At 39.6% G+C, this 19,025-nt stretch overlaps 1 protein-coding gene across 2 annotated transcripts in view; it reads left to right on the top strand.

Moving 5' to 3' along the window:
* Nucleotides 1-19,025, top strand: part of Ift80 (intraflagellar transport 80) — a 107,761-nt gene that overhangs the window by 44,430 nt on the left and 44,306 nt on the right. For both annotated transcript variants that reach the window (XM_076932498.1, XM_076932499.1), the window contains one exon: nucleotides 10,921-11,100. In XM_076932498.1, coding sequence (XP_076788613.1) covers nucleotides 10,921-11,100 — 180 coding nt within the window. The remainder of the gene's footprint in view (nucleotides 1-10,920; nucleotides 11,101-19,025) is intronic.

Raw genomic sequence — 19,025 nt, 5'->3', positions numbered from 1 at the left:
AATTTTAGTGCCAGTATTTGAATTTAAAAGTTAATTTTAGTGCTAGTGTTCGAAAAGCAGAGGCAGGCAGATCTCTGTGAGTTCAAGGCCCGCTAATCTACATAGTAAGTTCCAGGCTAGTCAGAAACAGTGAGGCCCTATTTCAAAAAATAAGCAAGCAAACCATTCTCTAAAAGGCCCCAAAGGATATGTATTTCTTTTTTTAAGGATTTTTGTTTAGGGAGCTGGGAGGTGGTTGGTTGGTGAGTGCCTACTGTGTAAGCATGAGGGCTGTTTTGATTCTTCACATACTGTAAAAGCCAAGAATGGCGACACTGCTGCTCAGCACCACTGGGTGGTGGAGACATAAGGGTCCAGAGAGAGTCTGTCTCCTGTCTCAGAATATACAGTGAAGAGAAATGTAGAGGAAGACACTGAATGTCAGCTTCTGTCCTCCAAATACATATACACATGTGTGTGCACATACTCACATAAGTGTGCATATGAGTATACGGCATGCATATACATATATACACACACAGACACACACAGAAAGACAGAGAGAACACACGAGCGAGCATATGAGTACTTGTGTTTGGATACAAGTACATACTGTGTTTAGAGCAGAATTATGTTCTGGCAAATGCCAAGCTCAGTAACATTTACCCTTTGTTCTCAAAGAATGAATTTTTTGGGGGGATGGGATAGGGGGTTCTTGGGTTGGGGGGAGGGAAATGGGGTAAGGGGATAACATCTGAAATGTAAATAAAATATCCAATAAAAAATAAAAATTAAAAAAAGAATGAATTTTTTATTAAAGTGCTCCAAAACCAGAGCATTATATGGCTGAAAGAGTCTAAGTTGTTATGTTAATTTTCTGTCACTGCAACAGAATGGATGAGGAAATCAGCTTGTAGAATAAAAAAATTATTTTGACTCTTGGAGGTTCCCGTCCATGACCATTTGCTTCCATGCCTTTGGGCATGTGGGAAACAACATTAGGCAACTGTGTGTGGCAGAACAAGCCAGGAAGTGAGGGAGGAAAAGCACAGGCAGGGTTTTCTCAAGGAATGTAGGGAGTGCCAAGTGCATAAAGACTTCCTCTACATTGCTCTACCTTCTATAGGTTCTGCTGCCTCCTAAAGGCGCTGTCCAGAAGGCTGTTTGAGCCATTAACAGAGAGGCATCTGGGAACACTGAAGGTCTGATCTGTGGCAACCGGATGCTTCAAGGCTGTTCTTAACTCTCATGGATAAGAACAGTTAATTGTTATACATAGGCTATAATTGTTCTATGGCTTCCCTTCTTTGAGTGCAAAGTTGATTAGTTAGAATTTTAGAGCCTTATAAACGGCATATAACTTTTTAGTTACTTGTTTTTCACCACAAATAATTTCAGCCTTGCACCTGGCGGTAGAAGCTTTGAAATCTGGTGCTGTGACAAACATTCAGTGGTCCCACAGCTCCTAAAGTGTCTGTGTATCGGGTTGTGCTGGCTCCTCAGCCCTTCTTCCCAGTCACATCCTCACTCTAGTTTCTTTCTTTTACTCATCTTCTCCCTCCCTTCTTCCCTTTTCCGGACCCCTCCCTTCTGTCCTTTCTTTTGGTCTGGCAGGGCCTTGCTGTGCAGCCCAGACTGTATTTGAGTGTTATCCTCCTCCTGCCTCCCAAGTCCTGAGATTCCGGCTGTGCACCACCACGCCCAGCTTCATTTTTATCCTTTCATGGAATATTCTCATTTCCATCTTCTGCTTAGTGAATTGTACACGTTCGTTAAGGTTTGACTCTCAATTGATGTTCTTTTTTTTTTTTTTTTTTTTATCATGTCATGGTGTTAAAATTTGTTTTTCTACTTCTCGCTTTGATTGTTTTGCAGCTATAATATCAGGAGGTTAGATTATCTAACTGCTTAAAAACCTTTTTTGTTTTTTTGTTTTTTTTTTAATTTGTTTTCAGATGTAAGGATTTTTACAATAGGTGTCTATCAGTGATTGTGTCTATAGAATATATACACTCATTTTTGTAATATGCTTTTATATTATCTATTTTTGTTTTATGTATATTACTTTTGACTCTCTAGTTTATAGGCTTCCATAGTTTTAGTATTATCTATACTTAAGTACAGTAGATATTCAGTAATTTATAAATAAGTCCACTTGTATATAGTCATTTTAATATGTCATTTGATTAGAATTTTAAAAATTGATTTATGCAAATAACCAAATTTCAAATTTACTTTATTTAGCACCATGTCCCTTTTAGACTTAATAATTCTGGAAAAGTATACTGAATTGACTGAATATGTTATCATTTCTTAGAGATGTGAGACTAACATTTTAAATATATATTCTTTTTATTTGATAGTCATTATATTATATATACTGTTCATCAGACAGTGTTCCATAACTGAGCTTTGGATAGTAAAACATATAAAGACTTGCATTCAAGTTGCCAACAGTCTAGTAGAGAATCAGATTATAAGATTTCCACAGAACAATCACTAAGTGGTACACAGGAGGTTTGTTAACCACTGTGAAGATGTGCAGACGGCAAATTCTCCCTGCAGGACATTGATTGGAGAACCGAGGCTTGGTGACTAAGCAGTTCTCCAGGGAGACAAGGTTCAGTCAAGAGGAACCTCTCGTGCCTCCAAGTGTGGAAGAGCATGGCAGTGTCTGTGCGGTCAGTAGACCTTGCATAGGATTTTATCAGGGGTCAGTATAGACAAGATCTTCACCAAACGTGCCTGGAATGGTTGTATGGAAGAGGATAGCTTAGACCTTGAAGATGTAGTGCTTTTCTGTGCAGCTCCTTGGGGATGGCTGCAGAGCAAGAAAGACAAGGCCAAGATCAGGGTGTTTCCCTCCTCAGCCAGAGACAGCTCCATATTGACCTGGTTTACTGTGAGAACATCTGCTTGCTAGAAGGTTTTTTGAACAGCTGGAACAGTGAAGTTGGAAAGGCAGCATGGTGTGTTAGTCTGTGAAGCATCATGGATAGAGGGTAGTAACACTAGATTCCAAATGTTGCAAGTATTGCTTTGATAGCAAAGGAACAGCGATGTGGGGAAAAGGTAAGCCAAGCAAAGGCACAGGGTTATAGTTTACCAGGCAAAGTTTAGCACCGGGCAGCAATCTGGATTTTATAATGGGGACAATGGGGAGTTACTAAGTTTTAGTAGTGACCTTAAAGAGATTGGACATTTTGAAAGAGAGTGTACTCTGAGGTCAGTGTGGTGACAGATTAGAAATGAGCTAGAACAGAACAGAGTGCCTGGTTATGAGGCTGTTGGTCTGGGTAATGGGGCAGCGAGTAGAGCAGTAAAGAGGTTGGTGCAAGACAAACATCTTTGCTATTTACTTGGAGTCATGACTTTATTGAAGATAACTCCCTAATATGATATAAATTATTCTAACTTTGTGTTATTTTAATAGATACTTTGTTTGAACATTACAATAAAGTTACCTAAATTTAACATGCGTAAGCATTGCTTGGGTATTACTAAAAGATATGTTCTTGGGCTCTATATTTTAAATTTTATTTTATCTTTTACATTTATTTATATGTATTTTTGATTTTTTTGAGACAGGGCTTTTTTTGTGTAGCCTTGGTTGTCCTGGAACTAGCTTTGTAGACCAGGTTGACATTTAACTCACAGAAATATACTTGTCTCTGCCTGCTGAGTTCTGGGATTAAAGGTGTAGACCACCACCTTCTGGTTATGACATTTTTTAAAAGAACTTTTTAAAAATGATTTGTCTGCATGTATGTTTGTATGAGGGTGTTAGATGTCTTGGAACTGGACCTACAGACAGTTGTGAGCTGCCATGTAGGTGCTTGGAATTGAATTCAGGTCCTCTGGATGAAGAGTAACCAGCACTCTTAACTGCTTGAACCATCTCTCTAGCCCCTCAAGAAACATTTTCAAGTAGCCTACTGATCCCAGTTTTGTACTGTTCATATACTCAGGGTTTGGGAGGCTGTCGTCTACAGCATGGTTAACCTCCGGGGCTCCATCCATAAAGAAAACTGACTCCCCTCCCCTGAAGCATTGGTGTAAATGACTCCTTAGCTAAGAGTGGGAGTCCATGAGCCCTCCTCCGTGCAGGCTAGAATGTTGATTAGCTTGCTCTTGGGCAGACCTTACATAGATAGCCATAGTTGCCTTGTGCCCATGAGTACAGCTGTCCAGGAATGTCTAGAAGATACTGTTACACACCAGTTTTCCTCAACTTCTGGCTCTTACCATCTTTTTGTTCCCTATTCCACAATGGTCCTGAGCCCATGGGGAAAGGAGTGTTACATAGCTGTCCCATTTGTGGTTGAGCACACCACAGACACTTGTGAATTTCAGCATTAACTGCATGAAGAAACTACTCACCTGAGGTCTCCGAGCTGCACTAAACAAGTCAGTGGGTCTAAAGATGTGAATTTAGGGGTCAGTTTGATGTCTGTTTAGCAAAATAGTAATAGGCTCCCTGCTAGGGCCTATGAGTCTAGAACTGTGGGCTCTTCTGGGCCCTATTTGTAATGTGCTGAATCTTACTCTAGAAAGTCACTTTGTAGGCTTAGACTCTTGTTCTGGTCACTTTTGTGTGTGGGCTGCTTGAGCGTGCTCCTTGGTCTTAGTACCTAGTTGTCAAGGATCCCCTTTCCCAGCTCCCACTGCTTCATAGTCTAATTTCCTGTCAGAAGGAGGCTGGAGCCGCTGCCTTGTGGCTCTTAGTGCAAGTCATGGGCAGCCAGTAGGGCCCAGGGCAGTTTTCACAGTGCTGACTGGGGAGTACTTGCTGTGTGATTCCCCCTCCCCACTTGGGAAACACAAAACAAGCTCTACTCACCCTAAATGGCACTGTAAACAGGCCAAGGAAAGGATTCCACCCAGGTCTGTCTTGATAAGCCAGTGAGTTCACTGGAGTTACTTACAGGAGTATGGTATGGGTGACCCTCTACTAGCCTGTCTTTTGGTCAGAGTGGTCCTTGGTCCATGCATGTTTTCCCCCACTTCCTTTTCCCTTGTCCCTGTTTAGGGAATAAACTCTGGTCAGGTTTGTGCCCAGTTTTTGTGGTTCTGGGACTTTGTGCATGTTTGACAAGCACTCTGCCAACTCAGCTACATCCTCTGCTTCTGAAGGGCAGTTTATATAGCCCAGTAACTCTGCCTATAGCAGAATGTACCTTGGTGAGGTATTGCGTAAGTATGCAAAGTATACAATGATGTTTGTATAACGTACATGTCAGGTCTTATCATAGTATTTTCCTAGCAAAATGAGGAATAAGTGTCTGTGAGTAGGAAGCTGATTGGCAGTTGCTCTGTTTTCCTAAAACGCATTGCCTGCAGGTCTTTAAGAATGTGAAAGATTGTGCTTAATTGAAAAGGCCTGCCTTCCTTCCTTCCTTCCTTCCTTCCTTCCTTCCTTCCTTCCTTCCTTCCTCAAATGGCTACCGGCAGCCAGTTAAGATGAGGGGTGACAGATGAAGCAGGGAGTAGACTGATCTCAAACAAACCTAGGGAAGAGGTGAGAGAAAGACAGATAAAGAAAAAGGGCTTTAGTGGGCTCTCACTTTCACTGAGGAATCCATTGTATACCATACAAGCCAGGATCAGATACACATGAGAAGACCAGGGAAGACACTTAGCATCTGTTGTTTCTGGCTTGTGGGTGATTCATAAACTGGAGAGGCCAAATCAGAGTTTCTGATGGTGTGGCTTAGCAATACAGGAGTGCCCTAGGCACAGCCAACTGTCCAGATGTTGGAGGGAGGGTAGCTTTGTCTTTCTGTTTGGCTGTGTCACATCATTAGCTGACTGTTGAATAATAGAGTGAAGACTTCAGTTACCACACAGAAGAGGAACAGTCTATGGGCTAACAGTCTGGAAAAGTCTCTAAATGAGCAGATGACTACTGTTCCTGTCAGGCAACTATACAGACTGAGACAGGAGAATGGTTTCCAGAGTTACTCACATGGTATTTCAAATATCCAGTTTTAAAAAGAAAAGAAAAATCTACAGTTTTCAGAAGAAAAGAAAAAACAAACAAACCAACCCAAGATATAAGACATACTGAAAAGCAGAATACAATGGCCCATTCTTAGGGGGAAAAAGAAGGTGACAAAAACCATTCCCAAGATATCCAGCACTGAACCTGTTAGACAAAGACCACATGCTTAAAATAATTAAAGAAATCAACAGAAAAAATTTGAGGCAGTGAGTCAGGGTCCATTGTATAGCTCTTGTTGGCCAGGCTGGCCTCAAACTCAGAGAGATCTGCCTACCTCTACTCTCCAAGTGCTTGGATTAAAGGCATGCACCACAACACCCAACCAGAGAAATGATTCGGAATGAACCCAATTAGAATTCTGAAGTTAAAAATCTGAGCAAGGGCTTAAAGAAGTATAAATATTCCCAGAACTCCAAAATACTATCTTACAGTAACGTTTTATGCATCTAAAATCGACAGAGCAATACATATTTTACCCCCCAGAAAGTGTAAAACTGGCCTTCCTTGTAACACATGGATAGGCATTAGCCACTATAGGTTTTCTCAAGTATAATCTGACTCTTTTGACACTGGTGTTATGCATTCAAGGAAGTATAAAATGTTCACTGAGATGGCTAAGCAGGTAGTGGTCCTTGCTGCTCATCCTGACAACCTGACTCTGATCCCCAAGACCCACATGTCAGAGGGAGAGAACCAACTAAACTGTCCTCTCACCTCCACATGTGTGCCATGTGTGCACACCAAAGTAAATAAATAGAAAAACAAAAAGTTAGGCTGGGAAAAGATAGCATTATTTTAACTGTTTATGTATGTGTGTGAATCTGTGTGTATGTATGTCACGTGTGTGGGGGCCTGCAGAGGCCAGAAGACTACCAGTACTGGATTCCCTGGAACAAAACAGTTAAAGGCAGTTGTGAATCCAAGAGTTCTTAACCATTGAGGTATTTCTTCAGTCTGAGATAGCATTATTTTAAGTTAAATGATCAAGAAATGCAAAAATAAATATGCCAGGAAAATGAACATTACTGGATGATAAGTATAATAAATCATGGTATAAGCAAATTGCTTGTGGAGTAAAATTTAGATTTATGGTTCCATATTTTTTCTATGTTCTATAATAAACTTTATTTTTATCTTTGATATCTGAAAATGTGATTCAAATTAACATAGGCATTTTAAGTAAACATTCAGAATATGTTAATGAAATACACTAGTTATTAGACAAAATAGGATTTAAGGAGAAATATCTGAAGATGCAAGGTACTTTGACTAAACTAACTAGCAATGTAGCGTCTATATTTCAGTAGGGGGCGCTATTGGTTGTGCAGAAGATAGTGGTGTTTTTTTGTAATTCTTATTTTCTCTGAACATTCAGACTTTCTTCTGTTTATTCACTCATCCATTCAATTAAAATACTTTAATAATTACCTGCAGGAACTTTCTTACAGCCTATGTAACTGTTTATTGTTAATGAAGTATATAAAGTGCGATTTGTCTCCTGTTGAGGTAACATCTGAGACTATTCCTAAGCGCCAGCCTTCCACAGAATGTAAGAACTGCTTCTGTCTCCTTATTTTAAGCCAGATTTATGTGTATGTAATTTTATGAGTTGAAAATTTTAAATTAGGCCAAACAAAGATTGTGCTTTTGAGAATCCTTGCAGTATAATTTATTGATGTGTACAGGAGTTGTGTAGAAAAGATGCAGTTGTTGAGACATAAGTCATTGTCTTATCTTTAAATATGTATTTCTCTGTTGGGAAATGACTTGCATAAACAACTTCAGAGAATGCAAGAACATAAGTCCTATTTTTTTCCATACCATAGCATTTAAAATTTTCATTCTCTGTGTATGGGGTGTTTTGCTTACATGTATGTCTGTGCTTCACATGTATCCATGGTACCCTTGGAGACCATACGAGGACATTGAATCCTGTGGAATTGGATTTACATAGGATTGTGAGCTGTCATGTGGGTGCTGGGAATCACACTTGAGTCCTTTGGAGGAGCAAGAAGTGCTTTTAGCCACTGAGCCATCTCCCCAGCCGCTGCAGAGGAATTCTCACTTTATAGAGGAATTCTCAGCTACTTTAAAAAAACATTGTGCTGTTGAGTGTGGCTGCTTCTTTCAATGAAATTTCAATGACTTACTAAATTTTTGCTTAATGGAGCAGCTTTGGTGTATTTCTAGAGTTCTGGGGTCCAAACTCCAGAGGTGTGTTACAAAGGTGAAGGCTCCTTCTGGGCCTTTGTATTCCCCATGTACAAAATAAGGGCTCAGGGCTAAATGATCATCTCTTCTGTTAACTCCACCATCCTGTGCCATCTTGTCCCTGTCACTGGACATGCCACTTATTTCTTACAAGTACTAATTGCTTGTTTCATTGCCTTTTACTGCACAAAGTAAAACTGTTCAGGGCACACCAAGAACGGTTGGGAGAATCTCAAGCTGTGCTGGAGCAATGGCTGACTTGTGACTTTTAGATTTCTACAGTTTAGTGTGGTTGTATGCACGTAGAAGCCATTAAACAGAGAGATAGAAAGATACAGGGGAATCTTTCAGAGGCCCAGGGGAAATTGTAGGTAGGCCTTAGGAACCAAGAAATAGATTGCTAAGAAAACTAAAAGCATTCCCTTTATATCTTTTGCTTTTGCTTCTGTGTGCATATTTATGGTCCTTTTTTTTTTTTTTGGTCTGTCTGTCTTTCCCAGCTAAGTGACTGTGTACATGCTGGAAAGTGAGTTAAAGCAAATACCCCTTACATTGAGGAGTGTAGACTACATGAAAAATCCATGTCCCGGTTCTGCATGTTGGTCAGGGGAGAGATGGGTAGCCTTGTCTAGGTTAGGAATACAAGCCTGGTCTAATCATATGTTTTAGGCTTGCTAGCAGGATTCAAGTATAGTAGCCATAAGAGCTGTTGACAAGGGCAAAGTCTTAGTAATGGAGAAGGGGGTGGGGCAGTCTTTTTTTTTTTTTTTTGTCTCAGACCATTTCAGATTTATCAGGAGTTTTTAGTTTAATCCTCTGAGAAATTTCCTATTTATGTTAGTGAATTTCTGACTTTATAATGAAAGACAAAGAAGAATTTATAGTTACATTTTCATGTTTAGTATAGAACCAACTTTGTTAGAAACCATAAAATATAAACCACAACGCAAAAGGATTCTTTTGTCTAGGATTGAGAGTCTCAAAAAATTATTTAAAATTATATTTCTATTACAGAATTTAGTTTTAGTATTTTTAAAACCAACACTTAGAGCCTGGAGCTCTTCTTCCAGAGGACAGCACCCACGTGGTGGCTCACAGCCATCTGCAGCTCGAGTCCCAGGGGATCTGATGCCCTCTTCTGGCTTTTGCTAGGATGCTTTGTGCACTGAACATGTACATGTTGTACAGACGTATTTGCAGGCAAAGCACCCATGCACATACAATACATTTTTAAATGAATAAACAATTAATATAGCATGTAGAGGATGTTGTAGAAATGGTCCCTTTTAGTGGATTACTTTATGGACAAATTACACTGTTTTATTTCTAAAGAGTTTTATTAGTAAAACATCTTGATTAGCTCATTGGTGGCCCAGTCAGTAAGTTTGATGGCATTTTTTGAGGTGACTCATTTGTTTTCTGTGCTTATTTTAGACCTGAGTCTCGACATGTAGCCCAGACAGGCCTTGAATGAGAGATCCTCCCGCCGAGACAGAACAGCTAATAAAGGACGACAGCAGAGTGCAAGGTAGAGTTTGTTATAAGGTTGGAAGAGTAGGAAGAGAATATGGAAGTTCAGTCAAATAAATGAAGCATTCTAGAAAAAATTATATTACATCTCCAAAAACAAAAAGAAAACACATCTGAGATAGTCTGCCAAGATGATAGTTTTCTAGAACCTAGAGAGGACTGCTTTGTCCTGGACTCTTAGCTTGCTCATCTCCTCACAGATTCCTCTAGTCCTGAAGGGGCTCTACCTGCTACATCAGAAAACACAAGGGGAAGCTTGCCCTGTGCATCTGATACTTTCATGATTCACAACGTGTAGCAAATGTTTGATGATTTTTTTTTTTGTAGTTTTTTAGTGGCATTCTTGAAATATTATAGTCAAAAGTTTTAAAATAGAGTATAGAAAACCTTTGGATAAAATATTTTTTAATAAACTATTTTCAACATTATTACTTAAAAATAATCATTTGTGTTAAAGCAGTGTGTTTTTGGCAGTTCTTGGACTATTTTATATACTGTTTTACTGTGTTCCTAATGTATAATTTAAAATATTCTATCTGTATCTTTTGTTATGCATACCATAATTCTATCAAGAAAAACCCCTTTAGTAATTTCATATAGAAATACATTTTTCCTCTGGCCTAACAATGGCAGTGATAGGTTCCATGCAGAGGACTGCACTGACTTATAAGCATAAATGACTTTTAGCAATTACATTGTATCTGAAATCAACTTTAGAAGTTTTGTGTATCTGTGGACTTTAACGAAACAGTTCCTTTAAGGCAGTGGTTCTTAATTTTCCTAATGCTAGGAACCTTTAATACAGTTCCATATTAAACTGGACCCCCTCCCCCAACCTTAAAATTATTTTCATTGGTGATTTAGCTACTGTGATGAATTGTAATGTAAAGATCTGATATGCAGGGTATCTGATATATGACCCCTGTGAAAGGGTCATTTGACCCCCCACCCTAAGGGTTGTGACCCACAGATTGAGAACCACTACTTTAAGGTGTCAATACCTTCCTTAATGGAATTAGTATGTTCCAGGAGAGACACACATTTTTACCATTGGTTTTACTGCAAAACATTTAAGTTCCAAGAAAAGCTATAAATGCCCACAAAATACATTCCTTCAAAAATTACCTTAGTATCTTAATATATAATATGTCCCCAGTTTAAAAGTTCTCAATTTTTCACTCTCTTCTTTTTCTATCTAGTGGTCATATGCTTTAGAAAAGCCCAACACTGGCAGCATATTTAATATCGCGTGGTCTATTGATGGCACTCAGATCGCAGGAGCCTGTGGAAATGGCCATGTTGTCTTTGCACATGTGGTGGAGCAGCGCTGGGAGTGGAAAAATTTTCAAGTAACGCTAACGAAGAGAAGGACCATGCAGGTATGATCATGTTCCAGAGTCCAGTAAATCTGCTTCTTTGCACTATACAGAGCAGGAATTTATCCTTATTGGTCACTTTTGCCCGTTTATAAACATCCAGTCACAGTTGAAAGTGCCTTGACTTAGTCATGACATAAGACTCTTTACAGAAAGAATCTGAATGTATGTAGTTACTGTGCTTACTGTAGCACAGGCTAGTGACATTTGAAGCACTTGAGGAAGGTCGGCTGAAATAAGTCAGATTTCACACCAGAAGCTGATCCAAGGCAGGCCTAATGGACTATTTATGAATGAATTCAATTAACCTTTTTAAAAAATTACCTTTTAAGAATTAAAATAGGTAATAGGTAAGGCAAGTTAAGATAGGAAAGGTTTGGGAAGGTGCTCTTAGCGTTTAAGAAGTAAGGGAGGTCTTTTTTTTTTTTTTTTTTTTTTTATAATATTTGGATTTCTGATTGAGGCCTCTATGACAAAAAACAGATTTACAAATGTTCACATCATTGAATGCAAGTTTTACATGATATTATAGGTTTGAGGAAGAGCAGACAGCTGTGGAGAAAAGGGACAGGGAAAGACAACTGCTCCAGCAAGCATGGACTGGGGACTCTGCGGGCCTGCTGTGTGCAGACCCTGCTCCACGTCCCCCTGCTTTCAGAGATAGGATGTCACTAAGCACTTCTGTGAAGACACTGTGCATGAAAGGTCTTTGAGCTGTTTCAGAGAAAGGTCAGAAAGTTGATAAGTCTTACAACCAAGTTAGCAAGTTAGTAGGAAATGCAGAGTGATTTTCTGCTCCTGTGTCCTCCTATTCCTTTGCCTGGGGATATGTGATATGCCAGCCACCATATTTGGGGATTATTGTGTAGTTCTGAAGTAGAATATTTTGTATTTTAATACACAGAAGTAGGATATGTCAATGGGAAAAGGGAGGGGATGTTTATAGATCAGAGAGCATCAGTGGGTCAGTTGTAAGCATCTAAGGACTGCCTGGGTACTGCGTTTTCCATTTTGTTTCTTCAATTAGACCAGCACTAGCTTAGTGCCTTGCAGAGAGTAAGTGTTCAACAGACACCACAGCTCAGCTGAAGAAATGTGGTAGTTGCTGTGCAGAGACTGCTGTCCCATGAAGATCCTCTGCCAAAGAAGGAGGAGCTCTACTTTTCCCCCACCCTCTCATCTGTATCAGTTGCTTCTATCTTATGTATTCATAATCATGTGGCTTTAATTTCTATAAAAGATTAGAAGCATATGTAAATTTAACCTATTAAAGAACTTTAAAATATTGATAATATGATCCCCAGACTAAATATTAGATTCAGTAGAATTTTTCTTTGCTTTCTTTGCTTGTTTTGTCTATTTTACTTGGAAAATGCTTTTTTTTTTTTTTAAAGAAAAGCAGAGACTACCATATCCTTAAAGTTATCAGCTGGGGGCCCACCCTGCCCCATCCACAGCTTCATCTGTTCTCCAACTTACTCTGAGTTTCAGGCAAATTCCTACCTCATACTGTATCTGTAAAAAGTTCTGTATCTATAGCTTAAGCACAAGTGCACCTCTGTTTTAGTATAACCATAATATCATTTTCATGTACTACTACTACTAATTCTTTACTTTTATAAACTGTCTACAAGATGCTCAAATCTTCAGATGTCTCCTACGTCTCATAAGTTTAAAGTAGTTTAAGTCAAGATTCAAATGATTGCAATGAGTTTGGTGCATCATTTTAGTTGGTATTGGTCTGTAATATGGGTTTTAGTGTATCGTTTAAGTTGGTATTGGTCTGTAGTTTCTTTCTTTCTTTCTTTCTTTCTTTCTTTCTTTCTTTCTTTCTTTTTGGCTCTGCTTCTTCTTACCTTTGTTTGTTTTAGGAAGCCACATGCATTGTCTCAGAGTTTTTCACAATGTGGACTCCTCAGGTTGCAGTCTGTTTGGTGTTTTTGTTTTGTTTCCTGATGCTAGTGTTTGGATCCAGGGCTTCATGATGTGCTAGGTCAGCTGCTCTCCTGAGCTAAAGCCCACAGGCTGGATTGACATGTCTTGTTTGTCTTCAGAATTTCCTACAAACTGAAGGTTGTATCTAAATAATGGCATACAATATATATTTCTTGTTTAACCTGGAACCAAAACATGAGATTATCTCCAGGACAAAGAATTGCATTGAGAGTTCTAATCTACTGATTTGGGACAAAACTATTTTATTCATGTGTGCAGGAGTCTAGTATTATCAAAATAATTCTAGTGTTATACTCTAGAAAACTTTCCTGAGAACATAGCCATGCTTCTAAATAGAGTTTAAATTTGGAAATAATAAGGACTCATCTCAGTGACTAGGTAAATTTCATATGACATTACATATGGAGTCTTTTAAAGGATATAGTGAATTCAAGTTATCCTTAGAAGCAAAATTGATAGATATAAATAGAAATAGAAAGTGTTTTAATTTATAAAGGGTTTTATACTCTTTGTGATTATAAAACATTATATTTGTTTAGTTGGACCCATTCAGTATTCTTTCTTAGAAATATCCCTTATTTATCCATTGGATGTTTTTGAGTTTTACTTAACACTTCCTAGGTGCTAGGCTAAGCAATGAGGAACACAGCACCAAACAAAACAAATTTGTTCTCTGTCCTCATGTCCCTCCAAGGTTAGTGTCTCAAAACTCCTCCGTATATTAATACAAATTGTTTTAAGGTGAGAAATTAGGAAAAGAAGAAATTGATTGGTTTCTGTAAAGTCTGAGTTGAGGCATTATTGGTTCAGTGGATCAAATAATGTCAACAGGATCCATCATGTCCTTTTTCAGTCTTCTTTTCCCTGTAAATGGCTTCACTTTAAGAAAGGTAGTCTCAGGCTGGAGAGATGGCTCAGTGGTTAAGAGCACTGACTGCTCTTCCAGAGGTCCTGAGTTCAGTTCCCATCAACCACATGATGGCTCACAACCATCTGCAATGGGGTCTGATGCACTCTTCTGGTGTGTCTGAAGAGAGCAATGGTGTACTCATATACATAAAATAAATAAATCATAAAAAGAAAAGAAAAAGAAAGGTAGTCTCTGCTTTGTGTCTTTGGTGGTTCCAGTGTTGCACCTACCAGCTCAAGTCCACCAGAAAGCTCATTTCTTGTAGTAACTCCAGCAGAAGTTAGAGCTTTCAGTCTCATGTGCTTGGCTTGGGTTTAATGCATTTGAGGGAGAGGGGGAAATGTCAGTCTCATCTGAATTACTTAGTGACTGAGACTGGTGGAAGGAGTGGTTTCCCAAGGGAAATCAAGGCATACTTGATTCTGGGCAGACACCCCCCCCCCTCCCCAGAAGAGAGAGGGAGATAGAGACACAGAGAGACAGAGAAAGAGAGACAGAGACAGAGATGATAGATCTTGACTGGGGAGGCATGGCTGGAAGGTATGTGGTAACTGGTGCCATTGTCGTGGCAGTCAGGAAGCAAAAGAGCTTAAGCAGAAGCAGAGCTAGCCTGTGACTCTCAGGCCCAGCATCCTCAGCCTTAGACCTGCCAACTAGGCTTATGTCCCAATGGTACCAAGAGCTCTGAAAGCAGTGTCACCTCTAAGGCTAGTGTCCGGGACAGTTCTTCTTACATGGAAAGCCAAAAAATTCTTGGAATATATGTTCTCTCAGTTTCTATGAGTGGGCATCTAGTAATGCTTTGGTTAGCTTCTGTGGTTTGGACCCTCACAGATGCAGAGAAGATGTGGGTAGGATTAAGGCTCATTTGAAGAACACTTTGCTTTCAGGCTCCCTGATGCTATTATTGACAGGACTCATTTCACTATTTTTTCCTCCCCTTTGACTTTCCCCATATTCCCTCATATTACTGTAATGAAGGGCAGACGAGGTGACTTCAGTGAAAAGAGTACAGCAAGGGGGAAAGAGAAAGCAGCACCCCGAGTACCAAACCCACACCTTACTCTAGCCAAAGTAGGACTACCCTAAGACTTGTATGCAGGAGAGTTAGTTGTCCGGTGTGATGATCAGTGTTAATTATTACCTTGATAGGCTCTGGAATCACCTGGTAGCTAGGCCTCTGGACATGCCTGTGGGGAATTGACATGTTTAGGTTAATTTAGGTGGGGAGACTAACTCACTGTGGGTGACACCATTTTCCTGGGCTGAGATGCTAGAATATAGTAAGAAGGGGGAAGGGAACTGAGCCCAGAATCTGTCCATCACTCTCTGCTTCCTCATTTTAGGTGATGTGAAGCCAGTTGCTTCAAGCTGCTGTTCACCTCACTTCACTTCCCAACCAAACCTCTTTGCCTTTGAGTCGCTCTTGTCAGACTATTGTATCACAGCTGGGGAAGCTGTATAGTTGTCAGTTTGACGTCCCAGTGTGCCTTTCTATGAAGTACAGTTTAGGCATTTTGGAGGATTCTCTTACTGGGGACTGTAGTTCTTAGTGACTTACCTCCTTTTGTTGGATGTGACAGGATTTCCATAAAGAATGAGTAGTCATGACTTTTGTTTGCAAGGCTTGAAGTTTTATAGCTTCTTTAGATGTGCACTAGAGCTGTGGTTGACTGTGTTTTACTCAGCAAAAAGCTATAGATGGTGTTGGGTTGTTACTGTTAAATGTAGACCTTGACCTGGCGGTTGCTATTTCCCAGCAGTAAGTTTCTTTCTTCTTAATGTCCTATGACATAGCAGAGGTTAGGATGAGAATACTTCTTCTTCTACCTCTTGTACAGCAGGCCATGTTCCAACAGATAATTTGTTCCAAAAGAGAAAGCTGATTATCTTTGTCTGCAAGAAGGTCCTAGGATGGCTGGTGTAGGAGACAGGCAGATCCTGGGCAGCTTGCCCGCCTTTCTTTGCTGTTATCCAAATGTTGGCATGGAGTACAGATTGGTGTTTGTTAGCTGCCGAAGTTCAGAATGTGCCGCCTGGTCCTTTCACTTCCATTTCTTGTGACTAAGGAGGATTGGAGGAGATTATGGAGATGAAATGAAAGTGAGTGGTCGCTACTGCTGCCAGCATAGTCACGTAGAGGATTAAGTGAGTATTGAGGATATTTTATTTATATCAAACTGAAACATCTAAATATTGTGAGGAACTGTAAGTTAATATAAGGTGTTTTGGGTTTTTTTTTTTTGTTTTTTTGTTTTTTTTGTTGTTGTTTGTTTGTTTTTTGTTTTTCGACACAGGGTTTCTCTGTGTAGCCCTGGCTGTCCTGGAACTAACTCTGTAGACCAAGCTGGCCTCCAACTCAGAAATCCACCTGCCTCTGCCTCCCAAGTGCTGGGATTAAAGGCATGCACTACCACTGCCTGGCAAGTTAATATAAGTTTTAGGAGAGATCCTGGAGAAGCCTTGAGCTGAGCAGAGTAATGGGCACATTTTTAAATCCACCATAAGGCTTTGTTGTGTGAGATTCCTTTTCATTTTTTATTTTTGTTATTTTGAGACACAGTCTCACTATGTAGTTCTGGAATTCCCTCTGTAGACCAGGCTGGCCTTGAACTCACAGTAATCTACTGCCTCTGTCTCCCAAGTGCTGTAATTAAAGGCCTGTGTACCATGCTTGGTTGAGATTCAATAGTATTGAAGTTGTAAGATTGCAATGTCTTTAGTTTTGCTGCTATTTCATTAACAGATTGGTTCTATTATGTCACATTGACAAAAAATGGGTACTTTAGCAAACTCTAGGAAAATATGGATTTTAAGAAACGTATGATAATTTGAATAATAGAAGGACTTTTAAAAATATGGAATATTTTTTATTTTATTATTTTCTTAATATTTTCATGTTTCCTTAAAGGCTTATTAACCACCAGCTTATTTCACAGGATCTTATGTTGCTCTAAGGAAACTAATACATAATGTTCCTTAAATTCTTTTTAAAAAAAAATCACTCAAGGTCTGGAGAGATGGCTCAGTGGTTAAGAGCACTCACTGACTGTTCTACTGGAGGACCCAGGTTCAATTCCCAGCACCCACATGGCAGCTCACAACTGTCTATAACTCCAATTCCATGGGATCTTTCACTCTCACACAAATAAATATGCAAGCAAAACCCAATGCATATAAAATAAAAATAAATACATTTACAAATCATCCTACTAAGGACTGTTCTTTCAGGAGTCATTTCTATATGTTGTTAGGAGTCATTCTCCTAGCTTGAAAGTGTTTCTAAGAGAAGAGAGACTTCTGGCTCTTTAGTAAGGTTTCTGGAGACTCAGACTTCTGGTGATAATGGTGTCACACATGCACTGAAAACATGTTCTGCATTCCTTCTTAAAATAACTTCTTCTTTGACAATTTTATACAAACGTAGTGTATTTTAGTTATCTCTGCCGTGACTCTCCCCTCCCATTCCCTGCACACCGTTGAGTATGTAAGATAAAACAGCTTCCAGAGACTACTGCTTCTGCCACTTTGTGCCAGTCAGAGTTTGTGTGCTGTGATAAACACCTGAAGCAGTATTTGGGGTAGTTTTTGATAGACTGCTTGCCTCGCAAGTGCTCAGTTCTGTCTCTAGCCATATAAACCAGGGGCAGTGGTACAGGCCTGGAATGGTGTCATACTTGAGTTAAACATAGGAGACTTAACAGTTTGAGGTCATCTTTAGCTACTTACTGAGTTCAGCTGGAGATATATGAGACCCTGTGTCAAAAAAGTATTTTTGAGTATTGATACTTTGTAGGATGATGCCATGTATTTCCTGCTGTGCCACTTCAAAAGGTATGTGTGTCTGCTTGTCTCTGTTTTAGTGTTAAGATTCATTGTGACCAGATATAGTAAGGCTGATCCATCTGTCATAAGGGATCCTGTCAGGTGTCTTACCTGAATGTGTTTAGAAGCCGTTGACCATAGTCACTTAGAATCAACTTTCTCTAAAGGTTACAACATGCTTGTACTGTAACTCCAGCATTTCCCATGTTTATCAGCTTGAGTTTTTCTGTAAAGGATTTAGTCTTATCAACTATCTGGTTCCCCAGAAATGAGACAAATGCTGAATTATTTTCCTTTATTTTCAAATTTTTGAATAATGAGCCAATTTTCTAGAACTCCCAATGAGCTTTTTTGTATGTTGTTGATGTTTTCACTATAAACATGCAGATATTAATATTTAAAACCTTTTTAAATTTATGTGTATGTATGTTTGTGTTCCTATGCCTATGATGGGTGTCTGTGAAGCCACAAGAGGGTGTTGGATCACCTGGCATGTAGTTAGAACAGGTTGTCAGACACCTAAGCATGGTGCTGGTAACTAACTTGGGCCCTCTGCGAGAACAGCGTGAACTCTTAACTACTATGCCACCTCTCAAGCCCCAACTTCAACTTTTTTGACATGTTTCAACCCATTGACGTCATTATTTTCTTTAAAGCTCAAATGTTGTATTAATTATTTAAAATCAGCTGCCGGTCAAGTTGGCTATCTAAGCTGCGGCATCTCTGTGGCCTCTGGCCACGTGGTTGAGGAAACACCAGCTCTGCCACCCACGAGACACCAGCATGGGAGATGGCTCTGCCAATCTTCCACGCTGTCTCTGCAAGGCTGGGCATTGCCCAGACTATCTTGCCAGCCATGCAGGCCCAGTAGAAAAATGAGACTCTAATGCTTAAAGATTAATCAAAGGCTTATATATTTGGTAATGATCAATAACAAGATGCCCTTACAATCAGAGTTGTAACCCAGTACCCAACCTAGATATACCAACTACCTTTGACTGCTACAGACAAGCAAACATCAGCCTCCATGTCCCCTCTCTCATTCTCCGTCTCACCCTAGCTCCTCCTCTTCCTCTCCTTCCTCCTCCTATTCCTCTCTTTACTCCTCCCACCTTAGCTCCTCCTACACTCAAATTGTTATGTCTTTCATCAATGGCTTTTACTTCTTTTGATGTCATTTCAGTGGCTTCCTTGCTTTCTGGGGTGACAAGATATAAGGTGATAAGCATCAAGAGAC

The sequence above is a fragment of the Arvicanthis niloticus genome, chromosome 4, assembly GCF_011762505.2.
Source record: "Arvicanthis niloticus isolate mArvNil1 chromosome 4, mArvNil1.pat.X, whole genome shotgun sequence".
Classification (NCBI taxonomy): Eukaryota; Metazoa; Chordata; class Mammalia; order Rodentia; family Muridae; genus Arvicanthis; species Arvicanthis niloticus.
This window is presented reverse-complemented; position numbering and strand designations above follow the sequence as displayed.